Raw genomic sequence first — 21,308 nt, forward strand, 5'->3', positions numbered from 1 at the left:
GCAAATGTCTAATCTTATATGATTGTTTTAATCGAACAATAAAAATAAATACATTATTATTGCATGACGGTGTGGATAAGGGCAGTATACACTGGGCTTATTTTTTTCACTTCATATTTTCTGAGACTCTGCTAGACTAGTTTGGAGTACAGTCATACCTCGGTATACGATCGCTTTGGAATACGTCGAATTTGGTATACGTCGTCTTTTGACGAGAGAGAAAATGTCTTGGGATACGACATCTTGCTTGGGATACGACGCGCTTGCTAGAACTTGTATGGGTCGGGATGAGTCACCGTGTACAGTACCCGCGTACACCCCGTTCACGACTGAAACAAAGCGCCGCTCGTCAGTCTGCCTGTAGATCTCGTTCAGTGCACAACCCTTGCTATAACTCTCTGTGAATTTTCACGTGTTGTTTGTCATTTTAATTTATGTATGCATTTTAGTAATAAGTAGTGTCTAAATTATGTTATACAACCCCATGAATGTATAATATGCCATATAAAATATAATTTCTTATACTCTGGAACGGATTATTTCCTTTCCCTTTATTTCTTATGGGAAAAATTCGTTTGGTACACGTCATTTTCGGTATAAGTCCTACCTTCTGGAACGAATTAACGACGTATACCGAGGTACCACTGTATCTTGATTTGAAGCTTTCGTGACTGGATAAGACATTGCCACTAGAGTACATGGTACACCCATCCATAATCGAGCATAAATCCAATAGTCCGCAGTGATGTAGGGGGACCATATCACGCATTCTGTAATCCGCGTTGCACTGTGAAAGTTTTGTCGATAGTCTGCAAAATAGTGCACGCCAACGGGGTGTGCAGCGGATTACGGGAGAAATTAGGCACAGCTAATCTGTGCTAATGCAAAACTAAAAATTGAAATAGCATTATTTTAAAAAGATAGCCTTACCTTTACTTTCCCAGTAACTCTGCTCCTGCAGCTCTGAATTAGTCCAACTTAATTTTGCAACCCCCTTTTTTACTTGGGAATAGAGTAAAAACATTAAAAACAAAACAAAATTGCGTGTCACCTACCTTTCTCACTGCAGCTCCATGATTCTATCTGCAACTTCGCGAATTCAAATACTTCAGAGTCCGCACAGCAATGAAGCCGGCAGCCTCTTTCCAATGCGAAGTCCATAAATACAGGAATCCCTGGCGATACTTAAGGGATGCATTCCTGGCAAATGATATTTAACTCGAAATAACTTTTTTCATGCAGAGACTGGAACTTGTACTAGACCCTACCCTTGAGAAATCACATCTCACGAGGTCCAGTCCCCCTTCACACTCCAAAGGAATTTTCTTTGAGAAAAAATTTCCCTCATTCAGCTAGTGGACCCATGGAGGACTCCTGAACTCTTCAGAACGGGACCACTCGTATCTCTAAAGCACACAATCCTCTCCAGAATACATCTCTTCCAGGTTTCTAAACCTATCCTCCCATAAATCACTAAGACAAAAATATGAGGCTTACAAATCTTTGACCGTGCCCTGGTGCTTGCCCAATTTCTTTTAAACCCGGAGGAGTCTCACGCAACGTTCGGTCCCTTGGCAAGAGGTTACAAAAGCAGACAATTTAGGAGATAGGGAAATAAGTTAAATAATTAATTACAGTCAACTCAGCGTTGAATCCCCCAGTATCCCCCTTGGTGATATAGAATTCCATTAAAGCCTTTCTAAGAGGCCCTTGAATCGAAAAAGGATTGCATAGGCTCAAGAATATTAAAGTCAAGCAGCACGCATTCGAAAATAAACTTAACTCCCTACATGACAGCTATAAGATCACACAATTTCAAATCACCATGAGGGAAATCAATTCTGTTAAACTAGAGTTGGAAAAAATTCCTAATGATCAAACCACCCTGCTATTTATGAAGGCTATACTCCCCTTCCGTGACTCCTCTCCCTCTACGGGGAAGATCCTAGCGAGAATGGTCATATCCAGGCGGAACCGTACCCACATAGCCTGTATCCATAAAGAAGGGCTGCCCCTCACAAAGGTAAAGGATATACATTTCCACTTCATAGAATTATACATGGCCCTATATACATCAGACTCCCCTACAAGCAAGAACATAAGACACTTATTTCAGTAAAATATCCCTTAATAGATTTAACTCACGTGTGGTAGAAGAGCTAGAGATACCCATTGACCTGCAGGAACTTAATGACGCTCTAGCATCATCCTCAGCAGAAAAGCAGCAGGCCGAAATGGATTCCTCGTAGAACTCTACACGACGATTGGGGCCCCCATTTTCTCCCAACCACTAGCATCTAAAAAAAGTATGACTAAATGTCATGAAGTGTAAAACAATACGTGTTGCGTCATAGAACCACGCGGAGACGGAACTTCTTGTAAGGGCTTTGGCCGTTTACTAACACGGGTTAAACACTCGGCTCACACCAGGGGTAGGTGTTCTCTCTACTCGGTCCTTCCCGTGGACCCCCAAGCTCTACTCGTCCTAACCTCAGGTATTCCTTGGGCTCTTTCACTCGGGCCGGGACGGGGGTTCATTCAACACCGCCCGGCCGAGGAGAGAAGAACCCCACTCACTCTCAGCCGATTCTCACAGACTTCTTGGAGCCCTACTCTCGGCTATCTCTTCGGCTCTCCCACTCGTCGAACCCGGACGGGGGTTCAGCCAACACCGTCCGGTCACGAGCGGGAGAGACCTCCTTCAGCCGATCCACACTCCGGGCTCCCACAACAACCCCACCTTCGTCACGGGGTCCCCCTTAAGTACCCCTTGGGCGGCTCCTCCCCTTCACTCGGACCCGCCCCTGTTCTCGAAGGTGTCTCTTTACAGCGCTCATGACAACTCCTCTACACATGTGCTTGCTGATCGAGGCCTTTTGGGGTGAGCAGTGGTGGAGTTATGCAGACGAAGGTGCAAGTTCACTTGCCTCTTCATCTGACAATGAAGCTGGAGATACAGGAATGTTCACCTAACGAAGCGTGCTCTCTTCTGTGGACCTTCAGGATTTATTGCAGAACTTAATTTTTTTTTACAAATACAGCTGGACATCATTTTTATTATTCTGCTGGTACAGATCCTTCTAACAGTGAATGCCACTGGTTAATGTCCTGTTATGTATGTATGTATGTTCAATTTATTTCGTACCGTACGTACATAGCCAATCGTACGTAGCCAACCGCGCTACTCAGAGCTTTTGTTCTCGGTTTGAATCATCCTATGAAGATATCCATTCTTGCTTCGACATTAATAAAAGCCTATGAAAATCTCTGTGAAGTGAATGTCCGTGGTAGTATTGGTGGTATCATTTCCTCGGCCTTTTATTCAGCTCGTGGTTCCAGCTGCATTAGATTCTCATTTGACAGGTCCTCACAATGGCACTCAAGCAAATCCACCATGATTGACTCCTCCACATTGTTGAGTCCAGGCTTTCGGTGGTAAACGCAATGCACGTACGGTATTGTATTCCATCACAATATATTAAATTTTCACTGCGTACGTTTCTAGTTTCAAAATTGCACGTGAAGTTATTTGTGTAAGCCTTGCAAAGAATCCGATTGTGTGTTGGCAATGTGAATGTATTGGTTGTTTTTTTACAAACTAAACTTATTTTACCAGGTAAGGCCCACTGAGCTATATAGCTCTTCAGCAGTGACCTGGTCACAGATGATAGCTCAACGAAGTGGCTTATCATGTAGAAATGTATAGTAGCCAAATACTCTAAACGCAAGTTGATTCTAAATGTGGAGAGAAAAACCGGAGGACCCGGAGAAATATCCAAAATCTAACAGCGGTGCGTACTGACTGGTGATACCTGCTATGATCACAGCAGTGCATAGTGTGGTCGTACCTGCTTTCACTGCAGCAATGCATACTGTGGTGGTACCTGCTATGATTACAGCAGTGCATACCGACTGTGATGGTACCTGCTATGATTACAGCAGTGCATACTGACTGTGGTGGTACCTGCTATGATTACAGCAGTGCATACCGACTCTGGTGGTACCTTCTATCACTACAGTAGTACATGCTGACTCTATAGCAGTATTTATTGACTCTATAGCACAAAGTACTCACCTGACAGAGTGGAGTGGTGAGGCCTAGTCCCGTGCAGAGCCTCCGGCGTCGCCTAGATTGACGGCCTATAGTGGTAGCATCTACCGACTGTATAGTAGTAATAATTGCACGCATCGGGGAGGGGGGGACATGAGACAGTGAAGAATTAACCTGAGCATTTAGTGTATTTTTGTAGGATTTTTTACGCAAAATAAAATGTCCCCCTCACTCCCACTGAAGGCGTGCGACTTGGCATGGGCCATCCATACCAACTCACGCACCAAAGGCGCGTGAGTTGGTATGGTCGTGCACACGTCATAAAAAAATAAGCGCACAGAAATCGCACTAAATTGCTAATTAAACTAATTGAATGTTGACTGATGTAAAAAAGGAATAGTACTTGCTCACGGCAGGGCTTATGGCGTGGTGCCTGGCTATTTATTTTTCGTAAACCCCACCGTTGGAGAGCCAAGCGCGCGACCACACACAAACCCCGCCACAATTTTTGACTTTTATATAGATAGATTGTAATGCATTCTAGTATGCTTATTAAATTAAAATGTTCACTTTAAGAATTTTACTGACAATAGGAAACCATTTGTCTGGGTAAATTTGGTATGCCGTTTGTTCAAGGTTGTTTTTAAAGAAGAAAGCAAATGGTTTTCATCCCACTGTGTGCTGTGGGTGCAGGTCAGATTAATGGGAGCCGGCCTTCAAATGTGGACAACACCACCCTCGTGGTGATTATTGTATGTGTTGGAGTCATCACCATCATCGTCATTGTCCTTGTGGCCATCATCTGCAATCGTCGCATGGCTGCTGAGCACAAGTACGGGTCCTATACTCCAAATTCAGACACCAATTGGCACATTTATTAGGAACACGCCATCCCTCTGGGTCTACATTAAGCATTAATATTAACACCACTGATACGCTTATTCGTCCGTTCAATGTAAGCTGCTTTTGCAAAAGCTGCATTTTAGAGTACCGGCAACTGTAGTTAACACATTTGACCAATTTGGAATTATAGGCAGAACCCTGGAGTCGCAGGTCTAGTGAGTAACACTACATTTTTAAAGGTTGATATGAAAAAAACAGGGTTTAACATATTACACTTTATTTCTGGCACCAACTTTATTCAAGTTATTAACCTGCCAAACAATCTCAATATGGATGGAATAATGCTTCATGAGATCATGACAAGTCGAGGCTTTCTTCAAACAGTGAAATGATCATAGCTGTTGTTGATGATATCTTCCTAGCCTTAAAGGACTTAAAAAATATTGAATAGATCTTGAGCATGGATATGAATGACATAGGTGATTGCTGCAAAACGTGGAGGTTGCAATAAAGCACGTAAAAAAACGATCAACTTTCATTCACATCATGCTTAGATGCAACATGAGCTCAACATATTTCTTAATAGTCAGCATTTACCACACAATCCAAAGTTGGGGTCCACCCTATATCGCTCACTCACAAATACCACCTCCAAAGTTAGTTTAAAAGATCAAAAGCAGAAAATGTCTTCTAAATAAACGCATTGGGTTCGCCCGTAGAGCCAATGCACAAACGCTGTGCAACACAGAGCTTGGTTTTTGCTACTTTGGTGGTGAATACTGAACTATGCCCACACCAGCCTGGCGGACAGCCCTTAATTGTACCACCATGAGAACTATCACAGACACATTGAAACAAACTGAGATTGCTTTGCTAGCAGTCCTAGCCAACATCCTGGAAGCTAATATCCACTCATAAAATGAAGCATTGGAGTCTGTAAAATGTAAAAAAGTGGTGGTTACAACACTTAAAGATTACAATGCACCTTTGAATGAAAGCGTAAGAAATTAAATGCTGGGGAGTTCCATCCCAAACATTCTTAAATAATTATGAAATGAATTTCCTAAACCTGCTACAAGAGACAAAATCCAACTTTGATTACTAGAACTGTGTGCCTTTTTCATCCCCCCCCCCCCACCTAATATGATTATGTGGAGAAGTTGTGTGTCTACATGCATGTTTGTGTTTGTTGAAAACAATTCTACATGGCAGGAAGCGCGCGGCAGCCTGCAGCTCCAAGAGAAAAAGCCACGCACTGGACTTGAGTCCACCGGACCTGTGGATACACCATGAGCGTTTGGAGATGAGAACTCTGGTGAAGTCCGCTTCAGGCGCCGAGTCTGGAGTCACAGAAACTCCTGTGTCACGCCACTCACAGGAAATACACACTATCGAGCCCTGTACCATTGACAGCCTTACAAGACGCAACTCTTACATTGGTGAGAAAAGTACTTGCACCCAGAAATGACTTTGGCTACATTTTTGGTGAATATGCTACAAGAGTTGGAAGTGCATTTGGAAGTGTATGACATGATGTCTAGTAGAGATACACTGATTATCCACTTTGAGTCTGGGCAGTCTGATTTATGGTGGTGTTTTCACTATTCAAGTCTAGCCAGGTAGAAATCTTTAAAAAATGTAAAGCTGGATAATACTGTTTTTAATTCACAGCACTGATAGCCACGGTAGTTTCATTACCTTGTGGCACCCAGAGTAGGGAGGGGGAGGGGAGGGATGGAGGTGAGGAAGAGTGCTGTCGGGGGAGCAGCATCAATGGTTGAAGGAGGGGGTCCAAACCATTCCAACACCCATGAGCACATGCCATCACATACGCAGACAGAAATAGAGACATTGGTTTTGCTCAGCTTTCGTATGGCTGATGTAGATGCAAAGCAACAACGACATTTCACATTCAGGTGGTAAACCGGACAACTGCGGCAGTAGCAGCAGTGTGTACCGCTGTGATGTCTCCTTCATATTTGTGGATCGGGAATTGCATCGTTATGTTATATGGTCTGTTCTGGATGGCCACAGTCGCACACTGGAGAGATTTCCATATTCCATTTGTGCATCAGGTATCCGCATCTGCCATGGTTTGAGCAGATGCAGTTTAGGGTGGACCATGATTTTCGTGGAAGATCAAACCAGGGATCTTCGACATTGGGTCTTTCACAAGGTGTATGTGAGTTCTTTTGAACTCCAATCAGCTCTCCAAGCCTCATTGGGGTTGAACTCGCATGGTTGAAGGTTAAGTGCATGGGTCCGAAAGGGCTTGCTTAACTTCAAGCAATGACGAGGGATGTTATTGAGGTTCTGATGAATGGGAAAGCGACTTTTTCCTCAATCCGCAGGACTCATGGAGGGTTGCAGTGTTGCGGCGGATGGATGGGGGAGAGATGTGTGACAGCATGGGCATTCAGGTTATTGGGGTCGACCTGAGGGTTCCAGTGATACACGACACTGCAGTGCTAAGTTGGATATCAATACGTTGAGTGTGACTACATCTCGTCCATATTGGTGCACAGTACTCGGCTCCAGAGTAGACACGAGCCATCATTGATGTCCGTAGCACTAGTGCTGATGCTCCCCAGCTTGTGCTTTCCAGTTTATGGACCAGGTTGACCCTTGTTTTGGTCTTGTCGGCTACCTTCTTCAGGTGGTTGTAGAAGGCTAACATACGGTCCAGCTTCACTCCGAAATAGGTTGGATCGGAGTCGTGTTGCACAACGTTGCCACAGAAGGTGACTTTCAGATAAAATGCAATGATTGTTGCTTTCTGGGTATTTGGCTTCAGCCTCCATTTCTAGAAATCTTCCCCCATAGTGTTTAGGTTTTTGTTTGGATCAGATCCGATGTTGTTGAAAGTGTATGCTTGCATTACCAGGCCAAGGTCATCCGCATATTCAAGTTGGGGTGACCCAGTTGGCGGCATGTCGCTCATATAGATATTGAAGAGCATTGGCGTGAGTACTAAACATTGTGGCAATCCATTGTTGAGGCGCCGGGGTGAGCTGGCTTTATCGCCCATATACACAGTTGTCTATTGCTCTGCAGCGTACGTATCAGATGTATTGTTTTGAGGCAACGAATAGTCCTTGCGAGCTTCACCATCACGCCCTTGATTTAGACTATGTCATAGGCTGATGACAAGGTAACACCAGTCTTGGATTCTTATGGAATCTGGTCTCGATGTGCATCGTAAGGACCAAAACCTGGTTACAGCAGCTGCATAGAGACCGGGATCCTGCTTGTTATTTAGGGTTCACTGACTTGACGAGGGGGCTGACTCTCTGGAGGATGATGGATACCACGAGTTTATCGGATGTGCACAGCTGTGATATCGGCCTATCGCTTCCCGGGTTGTAGTTGGCTTGTCCGGTTTGGGTATTGCACTGAATATTGCCTCCCACCATTCTTTTGGAATGCATATGGTGTCGAGGTTTGCCAACCATTGGAGTCCCCTAGGGCCTAAGTGATGGGGGAATTCTCGAGGGATGCCATATCTTCCAGCAGCCTTGCCTTTCTTCAAGTAGCGTGAGACCTTCCCTCCCTTCCTCTGTGCTGATGGTGATGGGGTCTTGTGAAGAAATTCAGGCCAATGTCTGGTGTAATTGGTGATGGATCACTCACTTGATGTTTTTTTGTTGAGCCGTTCTTTTGTGTTCTCCACTAGTTTGAAGGCTATAGAGTTAGGCAGGACTCTTGCAGCCTGGTATTCTGTTGGGTTATCAGCATTCCGATGTTGTAGTAGGGCCCAGGCACCAAGTCCAGGCCTTGAACACACTCATCCACCTCTAACGTTTGGCTGATTCTAAAGACTAGCAGGGTCTTTACAACTTGTGGGCTGCCCAACTGGTTCTACTGTTGGAGAAGGTCCTGGGTCTCTTTTGTCCAGCAGGGAGTGTATTCTTTCCAGAAGCCTCAGGGAATGCTCTTCTTGGCAGCTGCTGTGAGGAGGCCAACAAAAAGGTGATAACATTCCGCCGTCATGGGAATTTGACTCGCCACTCTTTCTACAACCTCCTTATAGTGGTCCTGGTCAACTTTGGCCAGGTTGCACCTTGGTAATCGTTTTGACAGAATCACAGGGATTTAAATGGCACGTGGGTGTTGACGGGCCTATGTTGACTTTTGGGGAAGTTTGGGAGTATTTTGAGGGATGCGTGAAGTGTGCTTCCATTTCGATCTTTGGAAACGATGGTGAGATCGAGGTTGGAGTCGCTTTGTCAGCAAGCAGAGTGGAAAGTTGCTTGCTGGTTGGGATCGAAAGGAAGGTGCATATCTTCAGCGAACATCCAGTCAGTGAGGTCTTCGCCATCGACCTGATCTACTGCATAGCCCCACACAGTATGGTGGCTGTTAAAGACACCATTGTTTATGGCTGGGATTGATGCACTTGGGAGTGCTGGTTTTGGCCATTTTTAATTAGGGGCTTTAAACACGGTGATGTTAAGTTCCCCTATCTTGATGCTGGTGGCTTTTTAAGTTGGTGGGAAGGCGTAAAAATTTGTGATGGTGTTCTTGACGTATATGGCCAAGCGATATTTCGGGTGGTAATGGCTCGTCGTGAAGTATCCATGGATGTGGTAGAGTGTTGGCATGTAGGACATCCAAGACGTGGGTTTTTTGGAGCCACAGTACATCAAAGTTATCTGGCATGTTGTTTGGCCCTGAAGAAGGCCATTGGCATGGCTTGTGTTGTTGCTCTGGAGACTGGGAAATGGACGATCGATGTTCGGTCGCCGCATTCATCGCATCCGTCGTGATTTCTCACTTAACAGAGTGGGTCGCGTGAAGGCTGCCATCATCCATTCCACATAGGTAGTGAAAAACACAAACACATAGGGAGAAAAACAGAGAGAGAGATAATTGGACAAATAGACAGAGGGTCTGTATCTGTGTGTATGTGTATATGATGTGTATAGCGGTGGTGCTGTGATAGCAACACCAGTGACTATTATCTGAACTTGTCCTGGGCCTCACATAGCCTCAAATGAGTACCTGCGGTGATATGATAACATCACCACTAGGGAGATAATGGTGGGAAATGACTGATGCAGATTCTGCAGGATATAGGTGAAATGTCAAAGTCACAAACAAAGCTTGGGCAGGAAATAGGAGAATGGTTCGCAACAACAATCGGTATGACACTGAGATCCACTATGACCAAACAACTTCGTCACATACTTGCAAAGAGTAATTGATGCCATTCAGGACAAAGGCACAGGAATAGCTGTGCAAGGAGAACGAATAAATAACCTGACGTTTACAGACGACGTAAATCTTATGGAAGAAAGCTGCGTAGTACTGCAGGAAAGTATGCATACGCTGAGTAAGGCAGGAAAATATGCAGGCCTGAGGATTAACATGGAAAATACAAAGACGGTGTTTGGAAGGGAGGACGTTGAGAAAGGAGGAGTCATAGAAATCAGCAAAATTGTGAATGTGAAGAAATGTTATATCTTGGGAAGTCTCCTGACATGGGACGACTGCACGTAAGACATAAGAGCGAGGATTCGCAAAGACAAAAGGAGTAATGGCAGGATTCAACAACATCTGGAAAAGCAAACAAATCAGCTATAAGGCCAGACTGAACATCTTCATTACATGCGTGTTCAGTACAGCTGTGTATGCCTGCGAGACTTGGACATTAAAAAAAGACTGACAGAGATAAGATATTGGCATTCGAAATGTATTGCTACAGGATACTGTATCCAAACTGGACCCAAAAGAGTGACCAATGGAGAAGTAAGAAAAAGGTTTGCACATAGAAGACCTGATGCAGGCAGTGATGAGAATGAAACTGCAACTACAGTATTTGGACACACATGTAGGATGGACAACGACATGACAATTAAAAGTGTTGTTTAGAAAAATGGAAGGAACAGGAAAGAGAGGAAGCCTAAGAGAGAATGTCTTGAGGACATCAGGTACCAGAGAGATGTGGCACTACTTGAGCATATTGGCACAAGCCCCGGAGGAAAGTGGAAATAAATAACAAAATGTGCCTTGGACACCTAGGGAGCCATCTGCCCATTGATTGTGATGATGATGAGAATACAGTAAAACCTTGGATTGCGAGTAACTTGGTCTGCGAGTGTTTTGCAAGGCGAGCAAAATTTTTAAGTAAATATGAATTTGATAAACGAGCGAGGTCTTGCAATACGAGTAGCACGTGTAGACGCTTTGTCTGCCGAGCGTCACGTGATCACAATTGATATACGAGTGCTTTGATATACGAGTGCTTTGGATTACAAACACGTTTCCGGAACGAATTATGCTCGCAATCCAATGTTTTACTGTACACATATCCTTCCATGTATATATAATTAAACATGTGTATAATGTGAATTTTCACTGACCTGCACACATTGACTTGGATGGCTGAATGCTGGTTAACCTCGAGTGGCATGTTTGTGTGCTGCAGTGCACGAGGGAGAGGACTGTGCCACACTTTCGTCCCGCCGGTCTATGAGGTCCAACGTCATGATTCCACTTGACAGCCAACAGTCCGTGCAATGTGAGTTCTCCTCGACTGCCATTCTATCACCTCTTATTCATACTTCCATGCTCCAATAGCAGGGTCATGATCACAGCCTCTTTCAAAAAGTATTCAGTAGTCAATGTGGGGCTATTTAATGGCTTGAATTCTGGTGCAATATTTTGAGATATACTAAAAAATGTATTATAAAATCAACACTAAATCAAAGTGATCGTTAAATTATAACGTCAAAGTCAGTCTTTATAGTGGACAATAGACTTTTTGTTTCATGACCATAAAGGTTTACATGTATAATTATGTATGAATGGGTGTTATTTTGTATGTCACACCATCGGTCTCATGCAATTTAGCGCAAAAATAAGGTAAAAAAAACTCTTTGCTTGAGTGAAAGGGGTTTTTGTCCACAATTTACTTGCTCAATGACAGGTTTATTGCGCTTACAAGACAACTTGTTATCATAGAGTGGTCCTTGCCTACATCATGCTTCCGTGCGTGTTGTGCGAATATTTTATTTCGTGTCAGATATAAAACAACCTCAATGTTGGCTTAAAATGCACAAAAATAAAGCCATGCACATTTTGATACAAAACATTATATACAATAATTATTGGAGGTTTTACAACTCCAGAATGCAGCAGAAGACTACGAGGGTTGGCATTGGCTATCAGAGTAGCTAAAACAAAACACTCAAATGCCTCGACTACAATACGTCTGAGCACGAACTAAAACAAAGTCAGTCGCAGTCATGTTGGTGACAGAGGCCTGTCAAGAAATTTGCCAGAAACTCTTAACATTTATTCAAATATTAGTCCCTTACAATTAAATTGAACTTCATAAATAAATGTGTTTGTGAATATGAATGCTCACTTTGGCTAAATACTTCACTCATAGTCATCTGAAAACACAGTTCAGAGAGAAATGAAAGAAAGCAATGGTGAATATGCAGATTCGATTCATACACAGTAATCGCAGCACAATAACCAAGAATCAGGATATTACGAGTCACAGAAAACGCTGTTCAGAGCGCAAGGCAATGAATGTAATTCTTTATATGGTAATTATGTAAATTATGTTGCATAAAATAGTTACAAAACCATAACCGAGGATCACCACGTATTATATGTTGGCCACAATCCTGCTTAACGACTCCTGTCCCAGTAAATCTTGGACCAGGGTTTACCACCTCGGGTTGCCAAATGAAACGAAGTAAATGAAGGTATGAGGAGATCAAGTTCACCAACAAACGCCATTAGAGTTAAGCGTACTCGTTCAAATAATAATTATATTTCATATAGTGTCGTTCATGCGAAACTGCATCTCACAATGCTGTACAAGACAATGGCAAAAAAATTGCACACCCAAACCAAGATTAACTAAATTCAATGAAAAGGCCACAGTAATTCAAAAGGGGTTTTAATGGGACTTAAATAGTGGAAAGGACTTAAAGTTGACAAGTGGAGTGGGAGTGCATTTCACACCATGGGAGCTGCAGATGCGAATGCACGCCCACCCGCTGTCTTGCATTTAATTTTAGGCTAAATGAGCAGCTCCATACAGGAACATCGGAGGTGTTGCTGTTTGGCACTCGATCTGGCAATGAGGGGATATATATAGGCCAGGGCAAGTCCATTCAAAATGTTCTACACCATCAGTGCAATGAAGGGAATATAATGGGGGTGAAATGTTCACATTTCCGAGTGCGAGTTAGCACCCTTGCAGCAGCATTTTGGACCTGCTGAATCTGTTGAATACGGGAATTTGGAAGACCATATTAAATATAATTGCACTAATCCAGCCTGGAGGTTACGAAGGCATGAATTAGTGTTTCAGAAACAGCTTGAGTGAATTAGCTATGAACCCGGGATATCCTATGGAGTATGAAAGAAAGCAGTTTTACATAGAAGAGAGATATTCTTGGTGCTTTCGATAAAGTCACATAGAAGGGAAATAATAAAATAAAAATATATAATACTAAATTCTCACGACGTTTCGACTGCAACACAAGCAATCATCATCAGGTGTTTGCTTGTGTTGCAGTCGAAACGTCGTGAGAATTGTATTGTTTTATATTTTTATTATTTTATTATTTCGCTTCTACGTGACTTTACCGAAAGAACCAAGAATATGAATCCCTGCAGTCACGAAAGCTTTAAATTAGAAGAGAGATGTGAAGAGAAAATGACAGCTCTGAATCCAAAATGACACCAAGACCGCATACTTCCTTGACAATAATCAATTCAGAGTTAAATAAACTAATAGTTTGTCGTACCAATTTTAATTGATCGATTTTCTTGATATTAATCAGGAGAAAATTAGATGCGAGCCAATCGGATATCGCAGTGAGAAGATATATAAGGACCAGTAGAGGACCACGAATAGAGCCTTGGGGACTCCATGGTGCAAAGGTTTACGTGGAAAAGGCTCACCTTCTATAGAAAGAAATGCCGATCGGAAAGATAAAGAGACCCAAGCAAGAAGAGCATCAGAGATACCCACATGGCTGTGTAGGCACTCGAATATAGTGATCAAATGTGGCAGAAAGAAGATCATTCAGAACACATAAAAGAGGAGTTTCAGTTGAATGATGTGCCCAAAAACCAGATGCAGTGGATCATAAAAAATGTTTTAAAAGGTTAGTTAAATGGTTGACCATGATAACTTCAAGAATCTTAGAAATCAATGGTAGATTATAAATAGGATGAAGATTTGTTAGCTTATCCAAATCAAGTGAGGGTTTTTTCTTTCAGAATCAGGGTATCTGTGATCATATTCAGTTCAATTGGGACAACTTTAGATACAAATTATTGATTTTATAATTTGGGTTATGTGTGGAGCAAGTGTAGTTGTACAAGCCACAAATGAGGATGGTAAAGGATTTGTTTGGAAGTTTTTTGTTCAGGTCATAAATGATCAAAGTTGTTGCCCTTTAATTAACTAGTGAAGGGAGATCCAAGACCTAAACACCATGGGGGAATATTTCTAGAAATTCCCACAAAACAACAGTCACTGCATTTCGTCTTGATAATAGGCGATGCAAGCACACTCTGAAAGTGACCTCCTGCAGCAACACTGTGCAGCACGACCCCATTCCAACCTATCTGGGAGTGAAGCTGGATTGTACGCTAACCTTCTATGACCACTTGAACAAGGTAGCTGCCAAGACCAAAACAAGGATCAACTTTATGGGAACCTCATTTGCCAGTAAAAATATGATAATAGGTTTTTTTACCCTTCTATCTGGCAGATAGAAGGATAAATAGGTATAACTCGTAAAAACAAAGTTTTTCACTATAAATCCTTTATATGCGTGGCGGCTAGAGTCCTCTCGTCCTCTGGCTTGAGATGGCTGCCACCTATGGGTCAGATGATTGCATTGCACCATTAAGCAATTGGTAATTAAATAAGCAATTGGTAATTAAATATATTATTTTGTCCTAAAAAGTGTACAATTTTGGGAAAAAAAATTCCACGAACATTAATTGTCACGCACAACGAGTCTGTGTGCAAAATGTCAGCTCGATTGGATCACGGGAAGTGGGTTAAAAAACGACCGAAAGATTTGCACGATCCTAAGCAAGCAAGCGAACTTAATATAAAGGATTTAAAAAAACAATTATCAAGGATCAACTTGGTCCAGAAACTGGCAAGCACAAGCTGGAGAGCATCAGCACCAGTGCTACGGACATCAACGATGTCTTGTGTGTACTCTGGAGCCGAGTACTGTCCACCAGCATGGACCAGAAGTAGTCACACTCATCTTATTGATGTCCAATTGAGCGCTGCAATGCGGTATATCACTGGAACCCTCGAGTCGACCCCAACAACCTGGTTGCCCGTGCTGTCCACACACCTGCCCCCCATCCATCCGCTGCAATGCTGCAACCCTCTGGAAAGTTCTGCGAAAATAGGAAAACAGTTGCCTTCCAATTCATCAGGACCAATGGGCTACACCTTAAACAATGTGAGTTCAACCCCGATGAAGCTTGGAGAGCTGAATGGAGTTCAAACTAATTAATAAACAAACACCTTGTGGTCATCCAGAACAAATCATATAACATATAATGACGCAATTTCCAATCCACAAATACGAAGGAAACATCACAGTAATACACTCTAGAATTGGCCAGTTCCAATGAAGAAGAAGAATGGAGCAGAGGACATGCTAATATGTGACACTAAGTCTGAAAAATCTGATAGAAATTTGGAAATTAACTTAGGAGGATGATAAACCACAGACAACTTTAGCTCTATATAGAAGTAGTTGAAGTGCAATGTATTCAAATGAGGAATAAAATGGTTTATCTTGGTAAAATAGAGATGTCAGCCTTGTTACAAAAAACTTTACTTGGCAATGATCGCAACACCGCCTTCTCGACCCACAGAATGAGCGCATTCCATAAAATGATAATATGGAGGAATTGAAGCGTATATAACGAGTGATATCTAATGAGGACTGCCAAGTTTATGTTTTTCAAGGACCTGTTATTCTAGGGGGCTAGTTTAATGGAGGTGGATACTGGTTGAGATCATATAGGTGTGACAGGAATTCGATTTTTAGATGACAAGCACCTTCTGCGAGGTGGTAGATGGGGGTGGGTATCAGAATCCAGGGGTATGTGAAGGACTATGCTCTTTGCCGGACAAGCCTTCGATTAGCATGGTTGGCTACATACGGTGTGAAAGAAGTTCAACATACATACAAGCCAATAGAGCAGGAGGATGTATATGGATTGCTGGTGATTGAGAGATACCTCAGTGTTTACTGGACCTCCACGTTTACAACTAGAAATCAGGAGCTTCGTGGACAACAAAGGCAGACAGCATTGACATTGCGGGATCTGATTTTGCTGCACCGACGACGGGACCAATCGGTACTAAGAGCCCCAACTGTTCTGGAATTACAGACCACACCATGGCCAGAACCACGGTGTAAGTAAGGTGGTCTGTGGAGAATCCCATTAGCATTGTAGATACGGTGTAGCCATGAATATTGTGAAACAAATATGCGAAGGTCGTAAGCTCCGCAGGGCGGAGGCTGAGTACGGAAACATGATCTATTATTTTCTACCTACGTGACTTTACCGAAAGAACCAAAGAGTATGAGAAACCAATCAATGCAAAGATAACAATCCTCAACAGCGATTAACAATGTCAATGACAAGTGCAAGATATCGAAGTAATGGTAGCTATAGTAATAGTTTTTGTTGAAGTTCTCTTCACTGTAGTAGTTGTAAACATATTCTTTGGGTATTTCGGTAAAGTCACGTAGATTGGATCAAAGAAGTTGTAAACAGGTGTAGATGTGGTAGTTGTTGTAATTGTTGAAGTAATCATCAAATATGGAGACGAGTAACATAGTTGTTTTTGGAGATGATGTAGAATTTATAGAAATATAAAGTAAAGAATATAGCTGCAGCTGCTGTTATAGTTATTGAAATTGTTGTGGTAGATATAAGATAGTTGTCCTGAGATAGCCCCCATCTCCGTCCGTTCCTCACACACCATTCTCGCTAGTCCACGTTAATGACTCAACTGAGGACGCGTAATACGTCTTTCTGCCCGGCCGATTGGCCTGGCCACTGACTTGGCGGGGCTGCCCTCGGCATGCCTCGGACTCATCTGTATCTCCATCTCATATGTTGCGGAATATCCCTTTCCACTAGCCATGTGGTCAGGGGGCGATGGGTGATGGTTGCCCCCAAACACGAGCGGGAGCCCCCCCCCCCCCCCCAGCTCAGGCCACACCCGAGGGTGCGGCCGACTCCCCATCAGGCCATGCAGTGAGGCATGCTGGGTAGCTGGGGGTAGAGAAGTGGCCCCGAGCCATGCTCGCCCCGAGAGTAGCACCACTTGGGGGTGCCCTTCTTTCCCCTCCAAGTGCTGTGGCATACCACATTGGCTCATGGTTGCATGCACGGGAAACATTCTGCACCTCGCCACATCACGCAGGGGTTCCCTTACCCATCTGCCTCACACAGTTCACCCTCTCCCCTGTTTGCCAACACTCCCTGTCAGGTTCTGTGTGTGCCTCTATGTATATGGTCTAACTGTGCATTTAAATATGTATATATCCTTATGTTTCTAGATCTACTAAGAGATGGGGCCTTACCATCAACCTCCCAAAACTAAGCACCTGCCTGGGTATTTTGTATAATAAAATATTCCACCCCCTCAACTCCCTATTAGCAGGGCAGTTGTGGAGAGAGTGGAGAAGTTTCCAGACCTGGGCAGTGTGCTTATGACCAGCTCCGGTTTGACAGCAGAGGTCTCACTCTGAATCAGTCGAGCGGCATTGTCTTTTCATCCGCTGTGTAACGCTGTGTGGAAGCTATCTAGTCCCTCACTCCACATGAAGCTTTGGGTCTTTTCAGCCATGGTCATGCATTCTCTTCTTGATGCTTGCGAAACGTGGACCCCCCTAATGAACATTTACCCCAGTTAAAAACATTCAGGCTGGCCTGCCTACAATAAATCCTGGATTTAACCAGACTGGATTGTATGAGGAGCTCACAAATCCTTGAAAGATCTGGACACAGTCCCATTGGTTAGCTCCTCCAGGGGGAAAGGCTGCATTGTTTTGGTCATGTAGCCTGCATGCCCAGCCACCGCATGTCCAAACAACTTTTGTTCGGCTGGATAGAGGGGGCTAAACGGGCATGGCACGGGCTAGAGAAGGGTTTGAATAATGTGGCACGAGAGGATGTGGAGCTGAGTGGACTTGCCAATGACTGGTACCAGCAGTGTCAATATTGGCCTCTATGGAGGAGGCTAGTGAAGGATGCTAATGGGCAGTTGGAGGCAGTCGCCCTCCAGCAACAACAAAGGACAGAGGAGCGACGCTCACAACAACAAGCGGAGCGCCGGGTGGCTAAAACACAACAATTTTGCACAGTAGGCGTCACAGGTGGTGCATCGGCCAGTCGTCTCAGTCAGTCAATCCATGACACCTGGGTCTGTCCCGTGACCTCTTGCCAACGGGCGTTCAACACTTCTCATGGCCTTAAAGTGCATATAGCCTGGCATAAGCGCCGTGGTGACGTCAACGTCACTTGGTGACAGATGGCGGTTGTATCGATCTATGTGGGTGGGTTATTCCAGGGTGCTCTTCCCTCACCCCGACTCTGCCTACCCAGGATTAATTACTGAGTGGGTGTGGGGCAATGGTTCGCACACTGTGAGGTCACTGTTCGTTGAGGTTATTTCGAGTAATATCTTCTCTGGCAACCTTCTCCCAGCTGCTGTTTAACGAGATGTACCCTGCTATGGCCGCCACTCAGGCTATTCGTAGGTGACAAAGAAAATCGTCTTCATTCCCACTCTTCTTCCCCTGTTCAAGCACCCAGTGTAGTGAGTGCTGCTATCGAGATGTATTGTGTTTAGTCTTATCTGAGAGAGGGAACTACCCTACTCGTGGTACATATTACTTGGTGTTGCCAACCCCGACGGTAGCCCTATCGTAGTCTAAAATTGGACGTTGACATCAATCGCACTCTACGATAACCCCAGAGTGGACAGCCTTGTGTACGCCGTGCTGGCAACAGGGAGGGTTTTTTAAACTTTGGGCTTCTCTTTTCAGCCAAGGCCACTCATATAATGACTTACCTATCACCACTACTCAATCGTACACACACAGCATACAGCTACCATTCACAACCACCGCTACACGGCAGCCGTATTCACACAGCACACAAACTATGATAAAGAGACAAAGATGACGCAGAATCTTTCACCTTTAATCGCTCACTTCGGGCTTGACTTGTGAGCTCACCATCGCAACACTGGAACTCAAACGGTGTATGTTTTCATGGAACACAACGTGATCCTGATCGCCACACACGTGGTCTCGCCAGAACCATGTTTTCCAGACTGCCCCGCGGTCCACCATGCCTTCACCTTCCTGGGTTCTGCCGACTGAGCCCTAACTTTCTGATATTCCACGGAGCAGGAGGCACCTTCTGGAATTGGCCAGTTCCAATGACATCCCTTGTCCCCCATTACCCCATCCACCCTATGGTGACAGCCCACTACATTATAAAGGAGGCTGACCCATTTTCCCAGCGGAGGTGGTTGTGCCCAGAATCTGGACTCGGGCATCTTTTCCCTTCTGCTGGGGTCGCCACTGTTTGATCCACTTTGGGCTTCGCATGTCAGGGAAAACGAATAATCAGGCCTCCACCGCGGAGTGACTGTGTTGACAAACCTCTGTGTAACCTTGGCAAAATGACGGCTCAAACAGCAACTGATATTCAGATGCAGAGAGACATAGAGAGACAATGGCACACAGCAGCATGAAAGTCATAATTACCAAGTGAATGTTAGGTGTGGCCCGTAACTGCCAGAATTATCATATCAATGCGCAGTATTGAGGAGAGGGGAGCTTTGATATCTGCGGCTCCACACATCTAAAAGCCTGGGAATTGTTTATGAATTAAGTTCTACAAGTCTTCTGTCCATGGAAATTTTTTTTTCTCAGAAGAACACCTTGGCTTATGGCAGGTAGGTTACTACAAGTACATATACCTAGGCAACTTGTTGTAGACAATTATGGAACTATAGGAACTCATGAAATATAAAGTGAACAAGAGCATGGTGGTGCAACGCATTTATCTCGTGTGCAGTAAGATGGATTGTATCATCAAATAACTACCAGAGATGGTGTAGTTGTGGGGAGACATTCACCTAGAAATGAATAGAAGATGGCTAATGGTGACTTGCCACTTTAAGGTGAACCAAGCTGTGTTGTGTAAGTTACTTCAAAATAATAACTCTTTACATTGTTAACGTACGCAAACAATTATTTTGCTCCTAAAAATTTGCAACAAAATTATGATACCCCTTAAAGTTACAAAGTGATAATACTGATCTTTTTAAAGTTAATTCTAGATTTGAAGTTTTCGTGACTCCAATGATCCATACTCTTTGGTTCTTTCAGTAAAGTCACGTAGATAAAAAGTTACTTTTGTAAAGATCAACACAAATTACTATGACTTGAACATTGCGCTTCATGTTAAGGTAATGGTTATCAATGATACAACGAGTATTACATATTTATAATTTATGACCATTTATGAATGCTTATATTCTGTTTCAAACTTAATTATACATGAACACTTATGGTCATTATATAACACATAATGCAACGACTTTGTTGATTAAATACAAATAAACGTAAACAAAAATCTAAATTTCACACCTGTTAGAATATCAAGTTCCTTTGAATATCCCAGGCCGTTCATATCAGTGAAGTGTAAAACTTAAAATATCGTTCATAAATTCACATTTACACTGTAAATTTACACTGTAAATGTGTATTTGTGATTTTTTTTAAACGCAAGCTTTTATTTTAAAAATGCCAATGGCACATTGCTAACTTCTATTTATTCTCATTTAACTTTGGTTTTCTGTTGCTTTGTTTTAATATCATTTGAATTTGACACAATTTTTACAGCTGCCCCTTGCCATCACACCATGGATCACACTCATCACCTCTCAAACTGCATTCTGCCCTCCCCTGGGAGTCCCCAAGTGCTTGGACATCTCGACCTGACCTATACTGGGCAGCGGGGCATCGGCACCATTACTGCTGCCGGTGGGTATTGCCTTTCAATGGCTCGAATACCCCCAGCAAGGTGGAGCAGAGTTTAATTTTAAAATGTTTTAATGTCAGTGTCACTGCAATCCAAGACAATGGTGTTTTAGTAGAAGACTGTACTTTTGCTAATATTGAACAAAGTGAGGGTCTTCATTTTTTTCTATACGAATCAGTGTGTTAATTTTCGTTGTTGAGTCCGATATTAGTTCAATTTAATATCTTTTAAGGTTGGTTCATGTTTACAAATGGGATTGGACAACTGAAAATTAGTCAGACAAATTGCAAAATAGGTATATTGTTCCAAATGTTGGCATGTGCAT

The 21,308-nt window shown here is 43.3% G+C and overlaps 1 protein-coding gene across 4 annotated transcripts in view; it reads left to right on the plus strand.

Annotated features, from left to right (window-relative positions):
* Positions 1 to 21,308, plus strand: part of LOC144951695 (neogenin-like) — a 225,504-nt gene that overhangs the window by 190,724 nt on the left and 13,472 nt on the right. For 3 of the 4 annotated variants that reach the window (XM_078882001.1, XM_078882019.1, XM_078882009.1), the window contains 4 exons: positions 4,745 to 4,883; positions 6,107 to 6,333; positions 11,322 to 11,414; positions 20,845 to 20,985. In XM_078882001.1, the coding sequence (XP_078738127.1) occupies positions 4,745 to 4,883; positions 6,107 to 6,333; positions 11,322 to 11,414; positions 20,845 to 20,985 (600 nt within the window). The remainder of the gene's footprint in view (positions 1 to 4,744; positions 4,884 to 6,106; positions 6,334 to 11,321; positions 11,415 to 20,844; positions 20,986 to 21,308) is intronic. The other variant, XM_078882029.1, reaches the window with a different exon arrangement.

The sequence above is a fragment of the Lampetra fluviatilis genome, chromosome 3 (assembly GCF_964198595.1).
Source record: "Lampetra fluviatilis chromosome 3, kcLamFluv1.1, whole genome shotgun sequence".
NCBI classification, from domain to species: Eukaryota; Metazoa; Chordata; class Hyperoartia; order Petromyzontiformes; family Petromyzontidae; genus Lampetra; species Lampetra fluviatilis.